The sequence below is a fragment of the Lipomyces arxii genome (assembly GCF_038497795.1).
Source record: "Lipomyces arxii strain Phaff 12-163 unplaced genomic scaffold V1512scaffold_12, whole genome shotgun sequence".
Classification (NCBI taxonomy): Eukaryota; Fungi; Ascomycota; class Lipomycetes; order Lipomycetales; family Lipomycetaceae; genus Lipomyces; species Lipomyces arxii.
Window position 1 is genome coordinate 161,341 of NW_027117711.1, and position 16,743 is coordinate 178,083.

General features: G+C 45.0%; 7 protein-coding genes and 1 non-coding gene across 8 annotated transcripts; 4 read left to right on the top strand and 4 right to left on the bottom strand.

Moving 5' to 3' along the window:
• Window positions 1-599: 599 nt before the first annotated feature.
• On the bottom strand, window positions 600-2,542 carry V1512DRAFT_264965 (uncharacterized protein). The gene has a single exon (XM_066916799.1). The coding sequence runs from the start codon at window positions 2,379-2,381 to the stop codon at window positions 750-752; it is 1,632 nt and encodes a 543-aa protein (XP_066770617.1). The 5' UTR covers window positions 2,382-2,542; the 3' UTR covers window positions 600-749.
• A 27-nt stretch (window positions 2,543-2,569) lies between these two features.
• On the bottom strand, window positions 2,570-5,157 carry V1512DRAFT_264966 (uncharacterized protein). The gene has a single exon (XM_066916800.1). It carries the CDS (start codon window positions 4,988-4,990, stop codon window positions 2,645-2,647), a length of 2,346 nt encoding a protein of 781 aa, XP_066770618.1. The 5' UTR covers window positions 4,991-5,157; the 3' UTR covers window positions 2,570-2,644.
• A 401-nt stretch (window positions 5,158-5,558) lies between these two features.
• Window positions 5,559-7,262, top strand: V1512DRAFT_264968 (uncharacterized protein). The gene is made up of 2 exons (XM_066916801.1): window positions 5,559-5,853; window positions 5,902-7,262. The coding sequence occupies exons 1-2, from the start codon at window positions 5,635-5,637 to the stop codon at window positions 6,991-6,993; spliced, it is 1,311 nt and encodes a 436-aa protein (XP_066770619.1). The 5' UTR covers window positions 5,559-5,634; the 3' UTR covers window positions 6,994-7,262.
• V1512DRAFT_264972 (P-loop containing nucleoside triphosphate hydrolase protein) lies at window positions 7,159-11,614 on the bottom strand. The gene is made up of 4 exons (XM_066916802.1): window positions 11,365-11,614; window positions 10,278-11,319; window positions 8,497-10,233; window positions 7,159-8,446 (listed from the first exon to the last, which is right to left on the bottom strand). The coding sequence occupies exons 1-4, from the start codon at window positions 11,568-11,570 to the stop codon at window positions 7,292-7,294; spliced, it is 4,140 nt and encodes a 1,379-aa protein (XP_066770620.1). The 5' UTR covers window positions 11,571-11,614; the 3' UTR covers window positions 7,159-7,291.
• Window positions 11,615-11,722: 108 nt separating this feature from the next.
• On the top strand, window positions 11,723-12,817 carry V1512DRAFT_264973 (Gar1-domain-containing protein). Its single transcript, XM_066916803.1, has 4 exons — window positions 11,723-11,889; window positions 11,944-11,994; window positions 12,048-12,148; window positions 12,201-12,817. The coding sequence occupies exons 1-4, from the start codon at window positions 11,835-11,837 to the stop codon at window positions 12,660-12,662; spliced, it is 669 nt and encodes a 222-aa protein (XP_066770621.1). The 5' UTR covers window positions 11,723-11,834; the 3' UTR covers window positions 12,663-12,817.
• A 1,541-nt stretch (window positions 12,818-14,358) lies between these two features.
• Window positions 14,359-14,462, top strand: V1512DRAFT_t47. Its single transcript has one exon. It is a non-coding gene; the product is annotated as a tRNA-Leu (tRNA).
• Window positions 14,463-14,554: 92 nt separating this feature from the next.
• V1512DRAFT_264975 (inhibitor of apoptosis-promoting Bax1-domain-containing protein) lies at window positions 14,555-15,641 on the bottom strand. The gene has a single exon (XM_066916804.1). It carries the CDS (start codon window positions 15,548-15,550, stop codon window positions 14,708-14,710), a length of 843 nt encoding a protein of 280 aa, XP_066770622.1. The 5' UTR covers window positions 15,551-15,641; the 3' UTR covers window positions 14,555-14,707.
• Window positions 15,642-15,790: 149 nt separating this feature from the next.
• Window positions 15,791-16,708, top strand: V1512DRAFT_264976 (40S ribosomal protein eS19). Its single transcript, XM_066916805.1, has 4 exons — window positions 15,791-15,913; window positions 15,970-16,025; window positions 16,080-16,134; window positions 16,191-16,708. Exons 1-4 carry the CDS (start codon window positions 15,894-15,896, stop codon window positions 16,495-16,497), a joined length of 438 nt encoding a protein of 145 aa, XP_066770623.1. The 5' UTR covers window positions 15,791-15,893; the 3' UTR covers window positions 16,498-16,708.
• Window positions 16,709-16,743: the final 35 nt, after the last annotated feature.

A 16,743-nucleotide genomic window follows, 5' to 3' on the forward strand; every position in this document is an offset into this window, starting at 1 on the left:
GTTATTTTCCTCGCTCTAGAGCACGTGTTCACGCCAAATATTAAAGAATCTAACCAGACAAGTAAATGTACGCAGCCTAAGAGACACACTTAGCGTTTGAAATTTACGGCGTATTACAGATATTTTCAATGTAATTTATACAAATAAGTTCTCGTCCTAGCCATTCGATCACCAAATATAGGGTTAAAATGCATACGTAGATATATGTTATGTTTGCAACTGTAACGGACTGCACAAGGCAAGTTGCAGCGAATAATTAGCGAATCAATCAGGGTTTCGCTTGCCTTGAAGACAGCGAACAGCGTAGTTGTTACTTTGCCCTAATCCGATACATTTCGCTCGATTGCGCAAGATAGCATAAGCGTGCCATTGTTTTGGTATTGAAATATATATTCAAAGCCGTTATATGCCTTAGGCGTCGGTATCACTGGGCTGCGAATGATCTGATTTGGGTATTAAATTTCAATTAATAGGTAATAGAAGATGCTACACCGTACTATAGACTAGCTTCTAGTAGTTGTCATTTGTAATTCCCCAAACGTGTTATGGAATGACTGATAATGGATGCTAATATATAAGGAAACAGTGGTTTGACAATACTTATGCAAATTTATTATTTAACTGCCAACGACGCAAAACAAAGTACACCAAATTTTTTCTTTGCCAAAAACGTGACAAAATACTTTAACAATTAAAAATCCAAAAAATAGTCAAGAATAATGATATGTGCAGTAAATTAACGAAACAGATTAGCAGTAGACAAGGCATTCTAAAACTTCACGCATAGGGACGTGCAAGACTGCGCTGTCAAGATCTTCGATGCCGATATTGATCATAATCATGTCATCAATCCATCCGTGGTAGTAGTGATCATCATCAGAGAGTACATTTTTGCTGTGAATTGGCGGATGCTCGTTTCCGGCCAGGACGATAGCGGATGGACGATCGACCTGCTGTCCGTCGCTTCGCCGCCGTTTTGTAAATTCCTCGTCTGCAGCTTGGGTTGGTGATAATTCAGTCGCCGCATCCATCTCAGCCAAGGACGGGTCGGAATCTGCATTTCCCTTGCCTTTAGGGCGACGAATGAAATTTGGATCCCAGCCAATAGAAACCGTGTAGACCATTGATTTTTCATCTATGCCATTGAACATCAAATTTGTTGTTCTGGCAATGATTCTGAACGGCGTGGTCGCGTTCATGACGACTGCGTGACGACGGTAAAAAACCATAGCTCCACGGTGGTACTTGACGTGCACAATCGACACAATGACGGTGTTGTGAATAGTTGGTTCACACGGGTACGGACACATTGTGACTCGAAGCGCGTTGGTAGCTTGGTGTAGCCTGCTGTGGTCACGTTTATTGGGAAACTCTTGGAAAAGATCAAGAAGGCACTGCGGGGTCCTTGGCTCGAGACTGTATGGATACAACTCAAGCACATTTTCGCCAGCGTGCGGACCAGAGAGCGGAGCCAGAGAGCGGTTGATAAAGTTGTAGTGAATGTACTCATGATTGTGCTCGTCCCAAATGATGAACCAATTTTTCTCAACATCATTTATATCGGCGCGAGGCAACTCCGCGACTTGGTTGAACCGAATTTCGCCGTCAGTGACCCGGGGTGCCAATTCAGGTATGAGAACACGTAGATCAACAATGAACATACTGAGGCACGTGTTCCATCCATTTGAGCCAAAAACCATAAGCGGCTCACCCCATGGCGAGTAAAATATCCGAGGATCAAGTATACCTTGACGTATCCTAAGATAGCGTAACGGTTGGCAGGTCGACGCTGGGCTTGTCCACTCTAGAGGTAATTTCGCTTCCTTTGGCTTTGCCACACAACGCATTACACGCCGACCAATTACCGACGTGTACACGAATTTTAGTTCGCAATACACAAGTTCGTGATGCAAAATCTTTGAATGACTAGTTGTCTGACGGGCAAAAGCAAGATACTGCGGCATGCCTTTGTCCACCAGTTTGCTGGGATATGGCAAAATATTCGGATTATGTCTCCCACCGCGAGCATTTTTATCTTTGCGCAAACCGAATTCTATTCTTGCGATTGTGCCCTCAGGACCGTTTTGAGAAATCAGCACATTTGCTGGCTCCAAATTGCGTGGATTGTCAAACGGATGTCGACCAGGAAACTGGCATTGACTTAATTCCTTCAATGTGACATCTAGTGAGCCGAATTGATGTATATCTGATGATGTAGAGTTGCGTACTTTCCACAGAAGGATGATCGTTGAAAGCCCGGCCAACAGCGCAGCCGTTCGTACTAACTTCTTTGAATATCTGAGCCTCACGGTATTGTCCAGAACTTCAGAAACATAGCTCTGTATAAATTTTAGCCATGGCTTCACTCTCAAAAACATCATCTTTGACCAGGAGTTGGAGAGGAGTCTGCTATATGGGTGTATATGTATGTGGGTTGGAGAGACTGTGATGTAGGCGAAGACCTCTGTGAAGTCGAATACGCAGCAATTTCGGAGCGAGCCACTAACGAGGAGTATAGCTGCATATTACCCCTGAATTTCCCACTTCAAAGTTTTTAACTATATTTGGCTTTTCTTAGGCAAAGTCGACTTGCATTATCAATAATTACTTAATTAATTTATGAAGTGGACTCTGTCTCATATTGTTAAATACGATCACTTCCTCGTGCGACAAACTCCATCGCTTGTGGTCCGCCGCCTCGTAACTCAGTCCGATCAAGTACTTCGGCAAGACAGTCCCATGGATCTCGCCCACCGCCCCAGACAAGAACTTTATTTTTGAATGTCTCGCCTGACTCACGAGATAAAGAGTTCTCACCGGACTTGAACACCTTGGTCCACACTTGAGAAGCAATGGCGCGGTCAAGTAAGTACCCGTAATAAACAGCACCATACCCAACCAAATGTCCAAACTTGCCAACCCAGCTTGCGTCTTGGACAGGAGGAAATAGAGAATACTTTTCTTGCAAATCGTAGTAAACACTTGCAGAATCAACATTTTTTCTCATGTCTTCTGGTGTAAGTGAATGCAGTTTATGGTCTAGCATTGACATTTCAATCTGCGTGTACGTATCATTTGCCTTAAATGCAGCTCGTTCGGCAAGATACGATTGTAACAGTTGTGGCGGTAATGGCTCATCTGTCTCATAGTGGCGAGCATACAGAGATAGCACGTTTGGGTCAGACGCAAAATGTTCCATCAGAACAGACGGTAATTCAACAAAGTCTGCGGCGCACCTGGTACCAGAAATATTGTGCAGCTCAGTCCGCCCCAGCATCGAGTGCATGGCATGACCCATTTCGTGGAAAAGCGTTTCGACCTCAGCGAACGACAGCAACGTCATTCTGTTATCGCTTCGCATAGCAAAATCACATACAAGCGCGATTGTCGGCACTTGGTACAAATCGCCGGTGTTCGAGATCACGTTCGGCACATTAACAATCGCAGGGTCCATTTCGTCGTGAATTTCTTCAGGAAATATTCGCCGTGAGCACCGGACAGTGTAATGCGCAGCAGCTTTTGGCTTACCTGACCGCGAAAACAAGTCACAGTACACAATACCAACTCGCTGCTCAGACCCAAACTCGCCACCTGTATCCGACATGATTTCAATTTTACGCACGTCTTCGTGCCATGTCTCATTCGCTGCAGTCTCACAAGGCACGAACCGAATGCCGTAAAGTCGTGTGAATAGTCTCGAGAGACCTTGCATGACAACTCCTAATGAAAAATATGCATGCAAAAAATCGTTTGCTCGCACTCGCGGTCGAGCAGACTCCAAGTACTTTGTCATGTAGTAATCTCGATCCCATGCTTGAAATGGCACCGTAAGCGATGATCCCCGCGAGCCTCGCATCAGATCAATTTCAGCTTCGGCTGCAGGTCTGACCGTGTCGGCCAGATTGGTCAAAAACTCGTTCACCGCGGTCGGCGTGTGTGCCATCTTGTCGCTCAACTGGTACTCCGCATATGAGGATGCTCCCATCAGATTTGCGAGCTTCATTCGCGACATCAATAGCTTTTCCAACGTCCGGACCTGTGTTTGCTTGGACTTGCGACTTTCAATGTAAAGCATTTCGCGCACTTTGGGCGAATGCACGCTCAGTAAAGCCATTCGTGCCAACGACCCCGTCGTAGGGACCTGCACTGTATCAATTTTCCCTGCAGATCTTCCAAACCGCGATGATTGAGTATCTAGTGTCTGTTGCCTTAACGCAGATACTGCCATTGGATCAAGGCCCATAAGATCGCTAGTCTTCACCGAAACGGTCTCGTTTTCTGGGACAATTCCAGTCACGAACTCTCGTGAGAGCTGTGATATGTCATGCTGAACCGAAATGACCTTGTCCCGTACAGAGTCATCCAATGCAGCGCCCGATCGTTCAAAATCATACAGCAGCAATTTTGCCACAACGATTTCTTCTCTGGAAAATGTCGACGCCACAGACGGAGTATCCATTGCATTGCGCAGTTTGTGATACAAACCATCGTTCGAGTTTAGCTGGATCATATAGCTTGTCATAATTTCAAACGCATGTTCAGAAGCATTCACATATTGCGGATCCGGATGCTCGGTTCGTACAAACTCTGCCAGATCAATTACACGACACAGAATATCTGACAGCCGGTCAAACAACCTCACGACAGTATGCAGCTCAGACGGTTCCAACGACAGTATTCGGTTTGTAATTTTCTTTGCTGAAGTTAATGATTCCTGTGCAAATTTTACAAGATTTTCTGCGCGCTGCAGTTCGGGATTTGATAGTAGACCAGGTGTAGATGTTCGCTTCGTTCGGGAAAACATTTGCCATGTCTGTTTTGAGTCGAATACGTCTCTCAAAAGCGCGTCGTCTGCTGTGAATGACTTTTGAGTAGTTGGCGATATACTTGAATCCGGCACTGTTGAAGTCGCATTCACGTGCAGTTGCCGAGACAGCACACGCCAACTACTAGCCTGCACCTTGATCTGGTTGGCTACGCACTTGCGCATTTTTGTTTATAACAAACTCCGCCTTTAATAATCGCGTGTTTTTGGCGTAGTCCACCTTGTAGTTAGTTAGAAACAGTTAAACGCACATCTGATTAGATTTGAGAGTCCAGTCCCAATTTCGGTCTCGAGGCCATTTAGAGTCACTCTTTAAATCACGTGCTTAAGGGATGGATGAATGCCCCTTCCTTCATTTTGCTCGTCTGCCTTTTTTTGCAGATTTCAAACGTCACACACACACATACACAAAAACACCACGAAACCACCATCAGAAAACGCAATTGACCAGGGCAAATTGAAAAGTCACTCGTTTTTGTAATTGCGTTTTGTTTTTCGGTCTTCTCCGATCAAAATCGCATGTTCTCGTTTGCTGTTTTTGCTTCTTTCCGTATGACATGACCTCGACCTCAACCGCAACTCGAGACCCAATTCCGGTCGTTGCACGGCCTGATTCGCAGCCGTCATCGCTCGCTTCTAGAGTCACGTCAAATGAATCTAGCCAATTAATTACGACTGACCAACCTCAACTTCAGACACGCAGATCGATGTTCTTACCTCGTTTCGGTTATCAACAACAACAGCAGCAGCAACAACAACAAGCGCGTTCGTTAAGACGCGCTCAATCACGATACTTTGATTTTGAACAAATGCAAAATGAATTCGATACACTTGGAACTGGCATGTCCGGTCTTCACATCTCGACCGGCCCTCAACTACATCACCAGTCATCGCAGCAGTTTGATTCTTATGAACCGAGACAGGCATACGACTCTCTTTTATCGCGTGCTCCACAGTATTTAAACTCACAGTCAGATTATGGCTGGAAAATGAATCAAGTACAGCCACAACAGCCACAACAGCCATCGGTTCGTGCAAACTTGAATTCCGCGTTGAATGAGTCTGACAATAACCAGTGGTTATCGGAGCAAGAATATATGCCACCAAGAATGCCGTTTCTGTCGCAACCGTACTCTACGTCACCGTCATCGTCGTATTCGCCGCCGAAATCTGACTCTGCTGTATCCGATTCGGCCACTGTTCACTCATCTTCACCTCAAAACAGACTGCAGCCTAGACTATCGACGTACTTGTCTGCCGCAGCTCAAACTCAGCAACAACAGCAACAGTCACATCCGTCTACTGAGCAGGATGACGAGCTAATTCCGACCGCGATCGTAATAAAAAATATTCCATTTGCAGTCAAGAAAGAGCAGCTTATGGAGTTGATTTTGTCGCTCGGGCTGACGCTACCTTACGCATTCAATTATCATTTTGACAATGGCGTATTTCGCGGACTTGCGTTCGCAAACTTTGCAACCTCAGAAGATACAGCCGCGGTTATCAACGCGTTGAACGGGCACGAAATTGCCGGAAGGAAATTACGCGTTGAGTACAAGAAAATGCTTCCTGCTGCCGACCGCGAACGAATAGAGCGTGAGAAGCGGGGAAAGCGCGGACAGTTGGAAGAGCAGCACCGGTCGAGCCATGCTGTGTTGCCTAAAGCTTCATTGTCATCGCTTTCGGTCGCGGCTTCTTCGTCTGCATCTCAGGCCGAGACGTCACCGACTTCATCTGAGGCTCGTATGGAACTTGATCTCAATGACCCTGACACTCTGAGTTTCTACTCTGAGATTTTACTTTTCCGAGACGATCTCTCGCGCGAGGATCTCGTGTTTGGCGGACCGTCAAGGCCATTGCATCCGCTGCAGCGTCGGAACGTACATCTGCTGGCCCAGACCATGGGGCTTCTCCATGCCTCCCGCGGCGACGTTGACACACGCCAGGTCGTCATCTCTCGTATGCCCCGTCAATACGGCGGCCGGGACAATTACAACTACAACAACAGCAACAATGCGGCTGGCGCTGACAACCGGCTGCGGGGTACGAAGTCTTTTGCAGATATCCGCTCAACGTCTAGACTGAGTTCGTTGTATCCGTCTGCGTCGTCTGCGAGCATGAACGCGTCGTCGGCTTTGTACGGCAACCAGTCGTTACGGGCGCCATGAATTAATTGTACAGTTTTTTTTATTGTTTTTATGCTTGACGACGAATGACATACATTCTGAAGTTGTTTTGCTTTTTAGATGTTTTAACGTGTTTACGTGCTATGAAATCTCAATGACGCCCATGTTATGTTTGCCGCAAGTAAATTCTTGCGCGTTACATTCTGATTTATTGTTTTGTTTGGATATGGTATGGCCACTTTTGTATTGTATAGATAGAGTATTATTCTAATCTCGTAGCTTTTTTTTGTTAATACATGTAGTCAAAACTTTTGTTTTACAAAGTACGTATCATACACTTTCACTCGTCATCCATAGACTCGTCGACGTTCTCGTCGTCATCAGAATACTCGTCCTCCATTTCTTCATCGTCCGAATCTTCATCCGAGTCCTGCTGATCGTCAGACACAGCAGCCACCGGAATCAACGCCGGCAACGCTCCATCAGCCCGCATCCGCTCGAGTTTCTGGTTGGTCATTTCAAATACGAACGAGCCGAGATGTTCGACTCCTTGCATGACTGCGACCTTGGCGTCGTCAACTTCGTCTGCCAGCCGCGACGACGGGAACATTTCACCGATCGAAAGCTCAAGTCTGTCTGCTACTGTTGGCTTAAACCTGTTCAAAAACGCCGCTGTTTCGGGGCTCGATTCTAAAAGCTCGCGGCGGCCAAGAACGTATAAACCCAGTCGTGACCGCGAAAAAGCCGTCGTCAGCCGTCGCTGGTCACGAAGATATCCAATTCGGTCTGTTCGAACAAGCGACAGAATCACGTAGTCGTTCGACCGCCCTTGGTATTGGTCCACGGTTGCGACAGTTGGCATCCCAAAAATCGGAATCTTGCTGCATCGCTCAGCCAAGACGTTCAGCAAAAGTGCCTTCTGACCGGAATACGTCGTCAGCAGCGTGATTTTGTCTGCAGCGTACCCGAGCAGACGCATGTACATGAATATCGCAACCGCGTACTCCGCCTCTCCCAGATTTTGTAGAAAGTGCGGCGCCGGCTCAGACTCGCCTTGGCCGTTGTAGTCGTCAACCGAAATGAACTGCATGACGTGCTTGAACCCGGCGTTTGCAAATTTGTATTCGTCGCTCTCAGAGCACAGCGCCAGGTCACGAATGTCAATACCCGCAGACGAGTATCGCCATCTGTACAGGTCTGCAATCTCTGGTCGGGTGCGCGCTTGTGCGTCCAACATGATTGATGGAACTTGTGACCGTAGAAGCCGAGCAAACAAGCTCTGATCCATGTTTCCATACTTTCGAAACGCCACGTTTGCTACTATTGGCCCGTTTTGTAAGTGGTCGCCAGCTAGAATCACTCGCTCGATTGGGCCCGCACTCTCGCTTGTGACTTGCAATGTCAGCGGCACGAAACTTTCAATCTCGCTCAGTTGCGCGGCTTCGGCCACAATCACATTCTGGTACCGGAATCCAAGCGATACAATCTCGTTTCGCTAAAAAAAAATAATTAGTCTTCACCATGAACCACGTATGTGTAACGTACCTTCATGGCAGCATAAGTTGCTGTCATGGCAACCACCCGCGCCTGACTGGTCAGCATGTACTCGATCTGTGCCTTGCTCGATCTAAGAAGCTCGAACGGACGCATCTCGGCCAACTCTGTGAAGACGTTTTGCAGATGCCGGAAACAGCTGTCCGCAATCTCAGTCGCCTCTTCAATCGTGTGAGTGTCAGGGTTAAATAACGGCTGCGGAGCGTCTGCAAAGTAAGAATGGAATGGAAACAGCGACGCCAGCACTGCAACTTCCTGTACGGACTTCCGTGCGTTTAAATACTTGTCCCAAGTGGGCTGCACGAAGACGCTATAAAAGTAACCCGCTGATTCGCATGACTCGCCGTGTGTTCCGACCGCACCAACAGAGTTTCCCAACTTAGCCACGTACCGCAAAAGTTCTGCGCGACGGTTCATCAGACTCTCTACTCGACCAAAGCCAGTGTACGTGTCATTGTCGTCTTCTCCATGGCCCAGACGTAGCAAATGTCTCTCGGCCACGTCAAGCGAACCAAGTTTCTCAAACAACTTCGTCAAAGCATGTGTGCTGTTGGCCACTACCAGCGTTCGTTGATCTGACTGCGCGTGGTTAATGTTGCTGATAATCTGAGCCAAAACGTCCGTCTTTCCAGTGCCAGGAGGACCAACGATTACGGTCAGGCCTGGGTTCGTGCCTGAATAAATTGCTTGCACCTGTTTCGGTGTGAACTGAATCGTGTTTCGCGGCCGCGCGTCGGTCACATGTGGACCCAAGCTTGGCTGCGAGTAGGTCGAAACTTCAAAAGTCTTGTCAGGCGTTTCGTGAATAACAAACGGCGGAACCATGACGTTGTCTCCAACTGTAACCACCTTCTCAAAACTAGACTCTATGTGACCCCAACTCACAAACGTGTCGTTCATGTCGATTGTTTCAGGCCGGACAGATAGATTTTCATACGATACAGACTCTGGGTCACCGTATCCCAAAAACACGTCCACCAGCCAGTCAGGCAACGTGACTTCTGACAGCGTGAGCTCTTTTAATGTGTCGAGAACAGGTTTAAAATTGTTTTCGCGCGGCCTTCGGCGGACTATCACGTTCACGCTGTCGTAAACCTTGTCTGAGTCTTGTGCAAAGGCAACAGGATCGATATTGACGTGCAGTCTCCGTCGTCGAGCAAGCTTTCCATACAACGGCCTGCCGCGGGCCTTTGGCACCGTGCCAGACGAATGAATCGGGCTGTTGTTGTGGTCTAGCATGGTCACGACTTCAGCTGCACGAACATGTTTGATCCCCATTCGTTCAAATGCTATCGAAGATCTAGAATTTGGTGCTTGTATCGCGATCAAAAACACAACTTCACCAGGACGTAAAGCTTCCCACTCCTTCTGAATCTCCGGTGCGACTTTGTCAAGTTCGAGATAAATCTCTGCACGAACAAACGCCGGACGCGTCTCTCCCACCAGCGCAGGCGCGGTCTCAAGTATCGCAGGCTTTGTGATTTTTTGCGCCATCCGACTTGTTCCTGCCAACTTGAGCTCTAAGACGGTTGGTTGGGGTTTTAACCGGGATACAATTGCTTCCAGATCATTCTTGATTTCGAAAAAGGATTCTTGTCTGTATAGTTCAAATGCACGCAGTGTGAAGTCACCGACACTGAGATACTGTAAACCAAATTGAGGAATTGCCAGTGGTCTGCTTGAGTCGAATGCAGAAGCTTGTTGGAGCAGCGGGCACATCAGTGTTTGCTATCTCATTAGCTGAAGTTAAGTATCATAACGCAAAAACATACGTCTGTTGGGAGTGATGTAAAAGTGCCAGTCATCGACTGTGTGCTAGGTCTCTTAACAAATCGATAGGCCAGTAACTCAATCATGAACTGCCGGTCACTTGGAATGCCTTCGGCCTGATACTCGGTTGCCAGCCCAATGTAATCACATAACTGTTTAAGTTCTTCATCGGATAGTGAATCGAGATTCTCTAATAAATCATCACGCTTGCTAACGGCACCGTAGTTTGATAGTGCAAGTATAAGCAGTTTGTCTCTAAAATGATCTAATGCAATTTTCTGTAAATGCAACACTTGCTTTGACTTGATGACGGCCAGGTCTTCGGGCGAAGTTACCACGCCTGTTATGTCGTCTATTGGAAAGTTCAGGTAGTGGTCAACAATTTCCAATAGCTCGCGGACCAGATTATTCTGTTCGTTCTTGTAAACAGGCGACATCTTAACGGCAACAATAACATTCATATCTTTCAACAAGGCATTTGAAAATCTTCGAGTAGGTAGCTGGGATATTATACCAATGAGAAGTTCCAACACGTGTTCAATATAAGCAATTGCAGCAGCGTTTGTATCGTTTGACTTTACATAGAGCAACTGTATTAGTTCCAGCAAAACAGAGTATAACCACGTTCTCTCTAGTTGCAGCCTTGACTTTTTGGACTCGTTTGCTGAATCAAACCGTTTGTTTGCAAGGCGCCATGGTCGTTGCACAGACGCAGCTTCAATTAGTGTAGTTCTGACACTATTTGAATGAAGCGAACTCCAGATTAAAATCGAGACCAGTGGTGCTACTTGTCGACGAACAATAGCTGAATCCAAAGATTGGAACCCACATGCAATGAATGAGATCAGTGATGAGCGAATGTGAAAGTCTTTGCTTGCGAGTGACAATGACAGCAGTTTCTCAAAAAAAGTTGAACATTTGGTTTCATTTGTTGTAAAAATTTCCCAATCTAATATATTATCTCGCTTTTTAAACACAGTAGCAATTGCAATCAGCACGGTATGATCCTCGGAAGAGTCAGTAGTCCAGTTAGGCCATAAGAACCTGTATTGTCAGCGCAACGTCTCCATAACGCCCAGAATGCCTTACATTTCAAGCCATTGTAAGTAGTCAAGCACAGCAATGCTACGCACACTAAATTCGTCTTGTTGTAACAATGAAAACAAATTAGAAATGACCTGGGTAGCTGAATCGCTAGGCTGCGTATGACTTTGCAACCAATTCGCAGTTGCGAGTTCGTAGAATTTTGACTGGCGAATTTCAGCGACAGTCGGTAAACTTAAACCCGACGCCATTTTCTGCTTTTTCAGGCCGGATCAGATCAATTTGCTGCTTGTTTATGTTTGAAAGTGTTGAATATTTTGAACATTAAGAGCAGTTGGGTTAGGGTTGAATCAAAGTTTTATGTTCAATGTCGATTTTGTTGAAAAAAATATTTGAGCGAGGCCTTTGAAGTTAGGAGTGATTAGATTTGAGCAACATTTGAAGCAAGTGTTAGAGTCAAATTATAGCAAGACCGTTTGTAGTGTCACAGTCTAATTTTATTTATATTTTTCAAAATGAGTTTTCGAGGACGCGGAGGCGGTGGTGGAGGTGGTCGTGGTGGATTCAGAGGTTTGTTAAATATATGGACAAGATATTGCGTTTAAGATGCTAATTATTGAATAGGAGGGCGTACTGGGCCTCCAGCTTTCAATGGACCGCCAGAGAGTGTGCTAGGTATGATCTGGAAATGGGTTCTAATGATGGTGATTAAATACTAACTAAATCAGAAATGGGAACATTTTTACATGCTGCTGAAGGTGACATCGTGTGTCAGTCAATAAATACCAAAATTCCTTATTTTAATGCCCCTATATATTTAGAAAACAAGGTATGAATAAATGTTACTGTGAGCATCCACTGAGTTGAACTGATAGCAACAGACTGCGATTGGTAAAGTGGATGAGATTTTAGGACCCATTAACGAAGTTTATTTCACAATTAAGCCTCAAGATGGTATAGTGGCCACTTCATTCAAAGCTGGTGACAAGTTCTACATTGGTCCGGACAAATTGTTACCTCTTGACCGATTCCTTCCTAAGCCCAAGGCTCCGGCGGGACCAAGGCCTCCACGAAGAGGCGGTGCAGGTGGAGCTCGTGGCCGTGGAGGTTCATTTGGTGGCGGCCGTGGTGGTGGTAGAGGTGGTTCATTTGGTGGTGGTCGTGGCGGTAGCCGCGGAGGTTCATTTGGTGGTCGTGGAGGCGGCCGCGGTGGATCTTCGTTTGGCGGCCGGGGTGGTAGCCGAGGTGGATCTTCTTTCGGAGGTCGTGGTGGCGGCAGAGGTGGGTCGTCATTTGGAGGTCGTGGAGGTGGCTCCCGTGGAGGATTTAGAGGAGGACGTTAAGATCTCGTCCCAAAAAAGCAAGGTGAAAAGTGGAATTTATTGTTTTGTTTTAAGTATTGTTCGGTTTGATTAGGCTTTGTATTTTAGCCAGATGTAACTACTAAAGGTTTACGAAAGATTTATGTAAGATAATCAAGTAGCATCAAAATCCCAAACACCATACTCCAGTATAGAATCATATTTCTTTTTGACTTTTTAGCTGAAATCATTTAGCAGTTTTGAAATTCTTGTTCAATTATTTGATTCAATTGCTCGCGTCGTTTACGACGAGAGAGATATTTGCGTATTTCCAACTTCCACCAGAATGAAGGCTCAATATCGGTCTCACTAGCAAGAGTGACGTTCTCGATATGAAATGACTTTGTTTCATAGCTCTTACTGGGAGATGACATGCTATTCACACGAGAACTCGTGAACTTTGGCTGCGGCCCTCCTAGGACAGAACTATTGTCTGAATCAATTTCGTCATTTTCTTCTTTTGTGTTGCCTAATCGATCAAGTCGGTCTGTACGAATGTGAAGTTCAGGACGATGCTTCAGTTTATCTTCACCTAAATAAAAAGATGCTCTTGATCTCTTATTCTTTATAGACTCATTTTCAATAGCAGACATCATAGTACAGACCTTGAGGCTTAAACAAGAATGTAGAAAGAGACGCGTCTATGTCAAGGTATTTATCTCTCTCCAGAGTAAATTCAATCGGCAATTTCATGCATAAAGAACGCTCGTGTTTTCCGGATCGGTGGAGTCAGAGCGTTACACGAGCACAATCGCGTGGAGGTTAGTAACGCCTCTCCGGGGATCCAAACGCCCAGGTTTAGTTTATTCCCCACACATTTCCGTCCCCCACAGCTCAGTAATTGAACTATTCACGGCGCTAGGTACAATATTTAGAATTAGTAGCATAACAAGTAAATTATAGGTAACTCCTAAGACTCAAAAATCCTACTATTTAAGACGAATAGACAAGAGTAGAAAGTACTGGTGGGCAATACTGACATCATCCTGCGCAGGCAGACGATTCGAAAAAAAAAGTCCGATAAAAAAATGTAATTCTCCGATTCCTGGCGGTTAATAATAGAAAAACCCTGATTGAACCCTTCCCCACAGTTTTATGTGTCTTTGAGGAAGATCTCAATTAATCCGGTTCAACCTTGAAGATCTCAATTCTCTACACGTGCTCAATTTGTAATCTCATTTCTATAATATCTGAGTAACGATAAAATGACGAAACCATGCCGTATTTCAAACGTAAACGCTTTTTATTAATTTAAAAACAGCTTATGATTGCAATTTATTAAAAGCTATTGCTAAGCAATTTATTGCTTCTTGCTTCATAAAAGCTTATCATATTTTTAAAGGTTTTGTTAAGGAAATAGACTTTGACTAATTATCTAACGTTTCCCCTGAACCTTATTTCCAGATATTTCGACATCTTTTAAGATCTTTTTGTGCATCTTGTTACATTTTACGTATTCTTCCACAATTACGAGTACTATATTTAATGGTCTTCCATTTATTTTTGTGTCTTTATTATTCATAGACTTAGGTATTTCCCTTGTTGTAGCAATAATCATTAGAACTCATAGCTTGAACTCAATGAATTTTTTATGTTTCAAACGACACTTAACCGTAATTTTTTTTATTTTTTCCGTCTTCAGATTATACACGCTTATCGGTCTCAACAATTTTAAATTGGGAGTGTGGCCGAGTGGTCTAAGGCGCCCGCTTCAGGTTTCAAGAAATTGATTTGTGTTTGCTGGTCTCGAAAGAGGCGTGAGTTCGAACCTCACCGCTCTCACTAATTTTTTTCAATTTTCTTGCAGCTTTCCACCGTTAATTGTGATTGTCGATTTAAACAATACATCTATGCAAAGTGCTACGCTGTATTAATTACAAGTTTGAAGGCACTGTGCAATTTACATAAAAACTACTGAACTTGATTATAAACTCCTTCCCAATTTCCTAAAAAAACACAGAACAATATCAACCATACCCTTCCTTTAAACTAAAATGCTAATATTTCCTCTTGCTTGACATCACGCTTTAACGGTCGTTCTGAGTAGCGTTCAAGATTCTGAGGATGTAGAGGAACAGGTTGATGAAGTCAAGGTACAGAGTGATGCTGGCAGCAATCTCCTCCTCGGGGTGGAAATGCTTCATAATCATCTGAGTGTCGATGACAACGTAGACAGAGAAAATCAAAGCACCGAGAACACCAAACAAAAGCTCACCGGTACGACTATATGGGAAAAACATGGCCATGAATCCAAACCCAATTAACATCCACAATCCAATGCCAACGTATGGCATCCAGCCAATAAAGTCGTACTTAGTCTGCATAGCGTAAAGAGTAAGACCAACAAAAATAAAGAGTGTGAGCAAGAGAGCCTCAACAACGATCTTGGAGTTGTAGAATGTGGTAATCGTGGCAACCGAGTATCCCTCAAGCAGAGTAAAACCAGTCAAAAACATCAAATTCGTTGGGTAGCTTTTTCGTTTCCAATACGTTAAAAGCAACAACGCGATAGATCCAAACAGACTAATCCACATTAAAGAAGGCGTGGCTTGAACAAAAAGCCTGACACCAGGAACAAACATAAACAATGTCGATAGACCACCAGTCATGAGCAACTGTGCAGTCAAAATAGTATAGACTTTGCGCACAAATGCATTCCGGATTGAAATCGTGCATTCACTGACATTGGTCGAGTACTTGAAGTCATCTGGCAAATCGCCGTCGGCAGCACCTTCGAAATCTCCACGGGACGGACCGGCACCATGAGGTTCTAACAGTGGCGAGCCAGGAGAATCTGTCACAGCAGCATCTGCAGCATGATAAGCTGGAGGAGCTTGGGTATAAGAAGGAACTGGATTAGCAGCAACCATTTTTTGATGTTGTGTTGAAAAAAGGAAGTATGAACGGACGATGAAGGGTTTAATAATGACAGGAACGGGCTGTCGTCATTGTGTCCTATCGCGCTAACGAAGAAAGTTCCAGCAAATGAAGAGCCCAGCCATTAGAAGTGGCTGTGTACAATTCGTGGCCGTGCAACAATATGTCGTGACTGCTTTCTAGTCAAACCCTATACTGGTTGTTCCTGCTTGCAAACTACCCACATCACCACCGCTCACAGTGAATTTGGCTACTCGAAATCAACGAACTCAACAGTGTCGCGATTGCAGTCTTTCTCTTTCAACAGACACCGCTTCAACCATATAATTCATAATCATGCCTGGTGTTTCAGTTAGGTACGACCATTAATAGTCGATATTTGCTGTCAATGGTTTTCTAATCATATATACAGAGACGTTCCTGCTCAGGAGTTCATTGTTGCCTACGCTCAGTTCTTGCAACGCCAGGGTATGTCCTAAACTTTGCGTCAATTCACACAAAGCAATATTAACTTCGAGTCAGGAAAGTTGGAGGTTCCTGGATATGTTGAGTTGGTCAAGACCAGTTCTGGTAATGAGTATGTGTTCAGTTTAAGAATTTGCTGGTATGTTTGAGATCTAATTAAATCTGTAGGCTTCCTCCTCAAGATTCAGAGAAGTGGTTCTACATGCGGGCTGCTTCTATTGCTCGTCACATCTACCTCCGCAAGTCGGTTGGCGTTGGCAAACTTAACAAGATGTACGGTGGCACCATCAACCGTGGCTCAAGACCATCTCACCACCGTGACGCTTCGGGATCCGTTAACCGCAAGGCTGTCCAGGCGCTGTCAACTATCGGTGTTTTGGAGGAGGGAAAGAACGGCCGGAAAATTTCTGAGGCTGGACAGCGAGATCTTGACCGAATTGCCGGAGAGATTTTCTTGGGTGCTCAGGACGAATAGTTTATGACGATGCATTGGCGCCTTGTGTATTATAACTGGATAAAAAGTGTCATTGTGTATCTTTCATAATAAAAAATAATAAAAACTTGAAAAGAGTACGTGCTGTTCGGTCTCCGCTACGGTGTTTCATCTTAAGAGAACACGGGTATTTTTTTCTCTCATCCAAGTTGCGTTGTAAATATACATTGTAAGATTTAAATTTAACCTTGAGAAACTAGATCAAAGCAAAGAAGAATACAGAAGCTA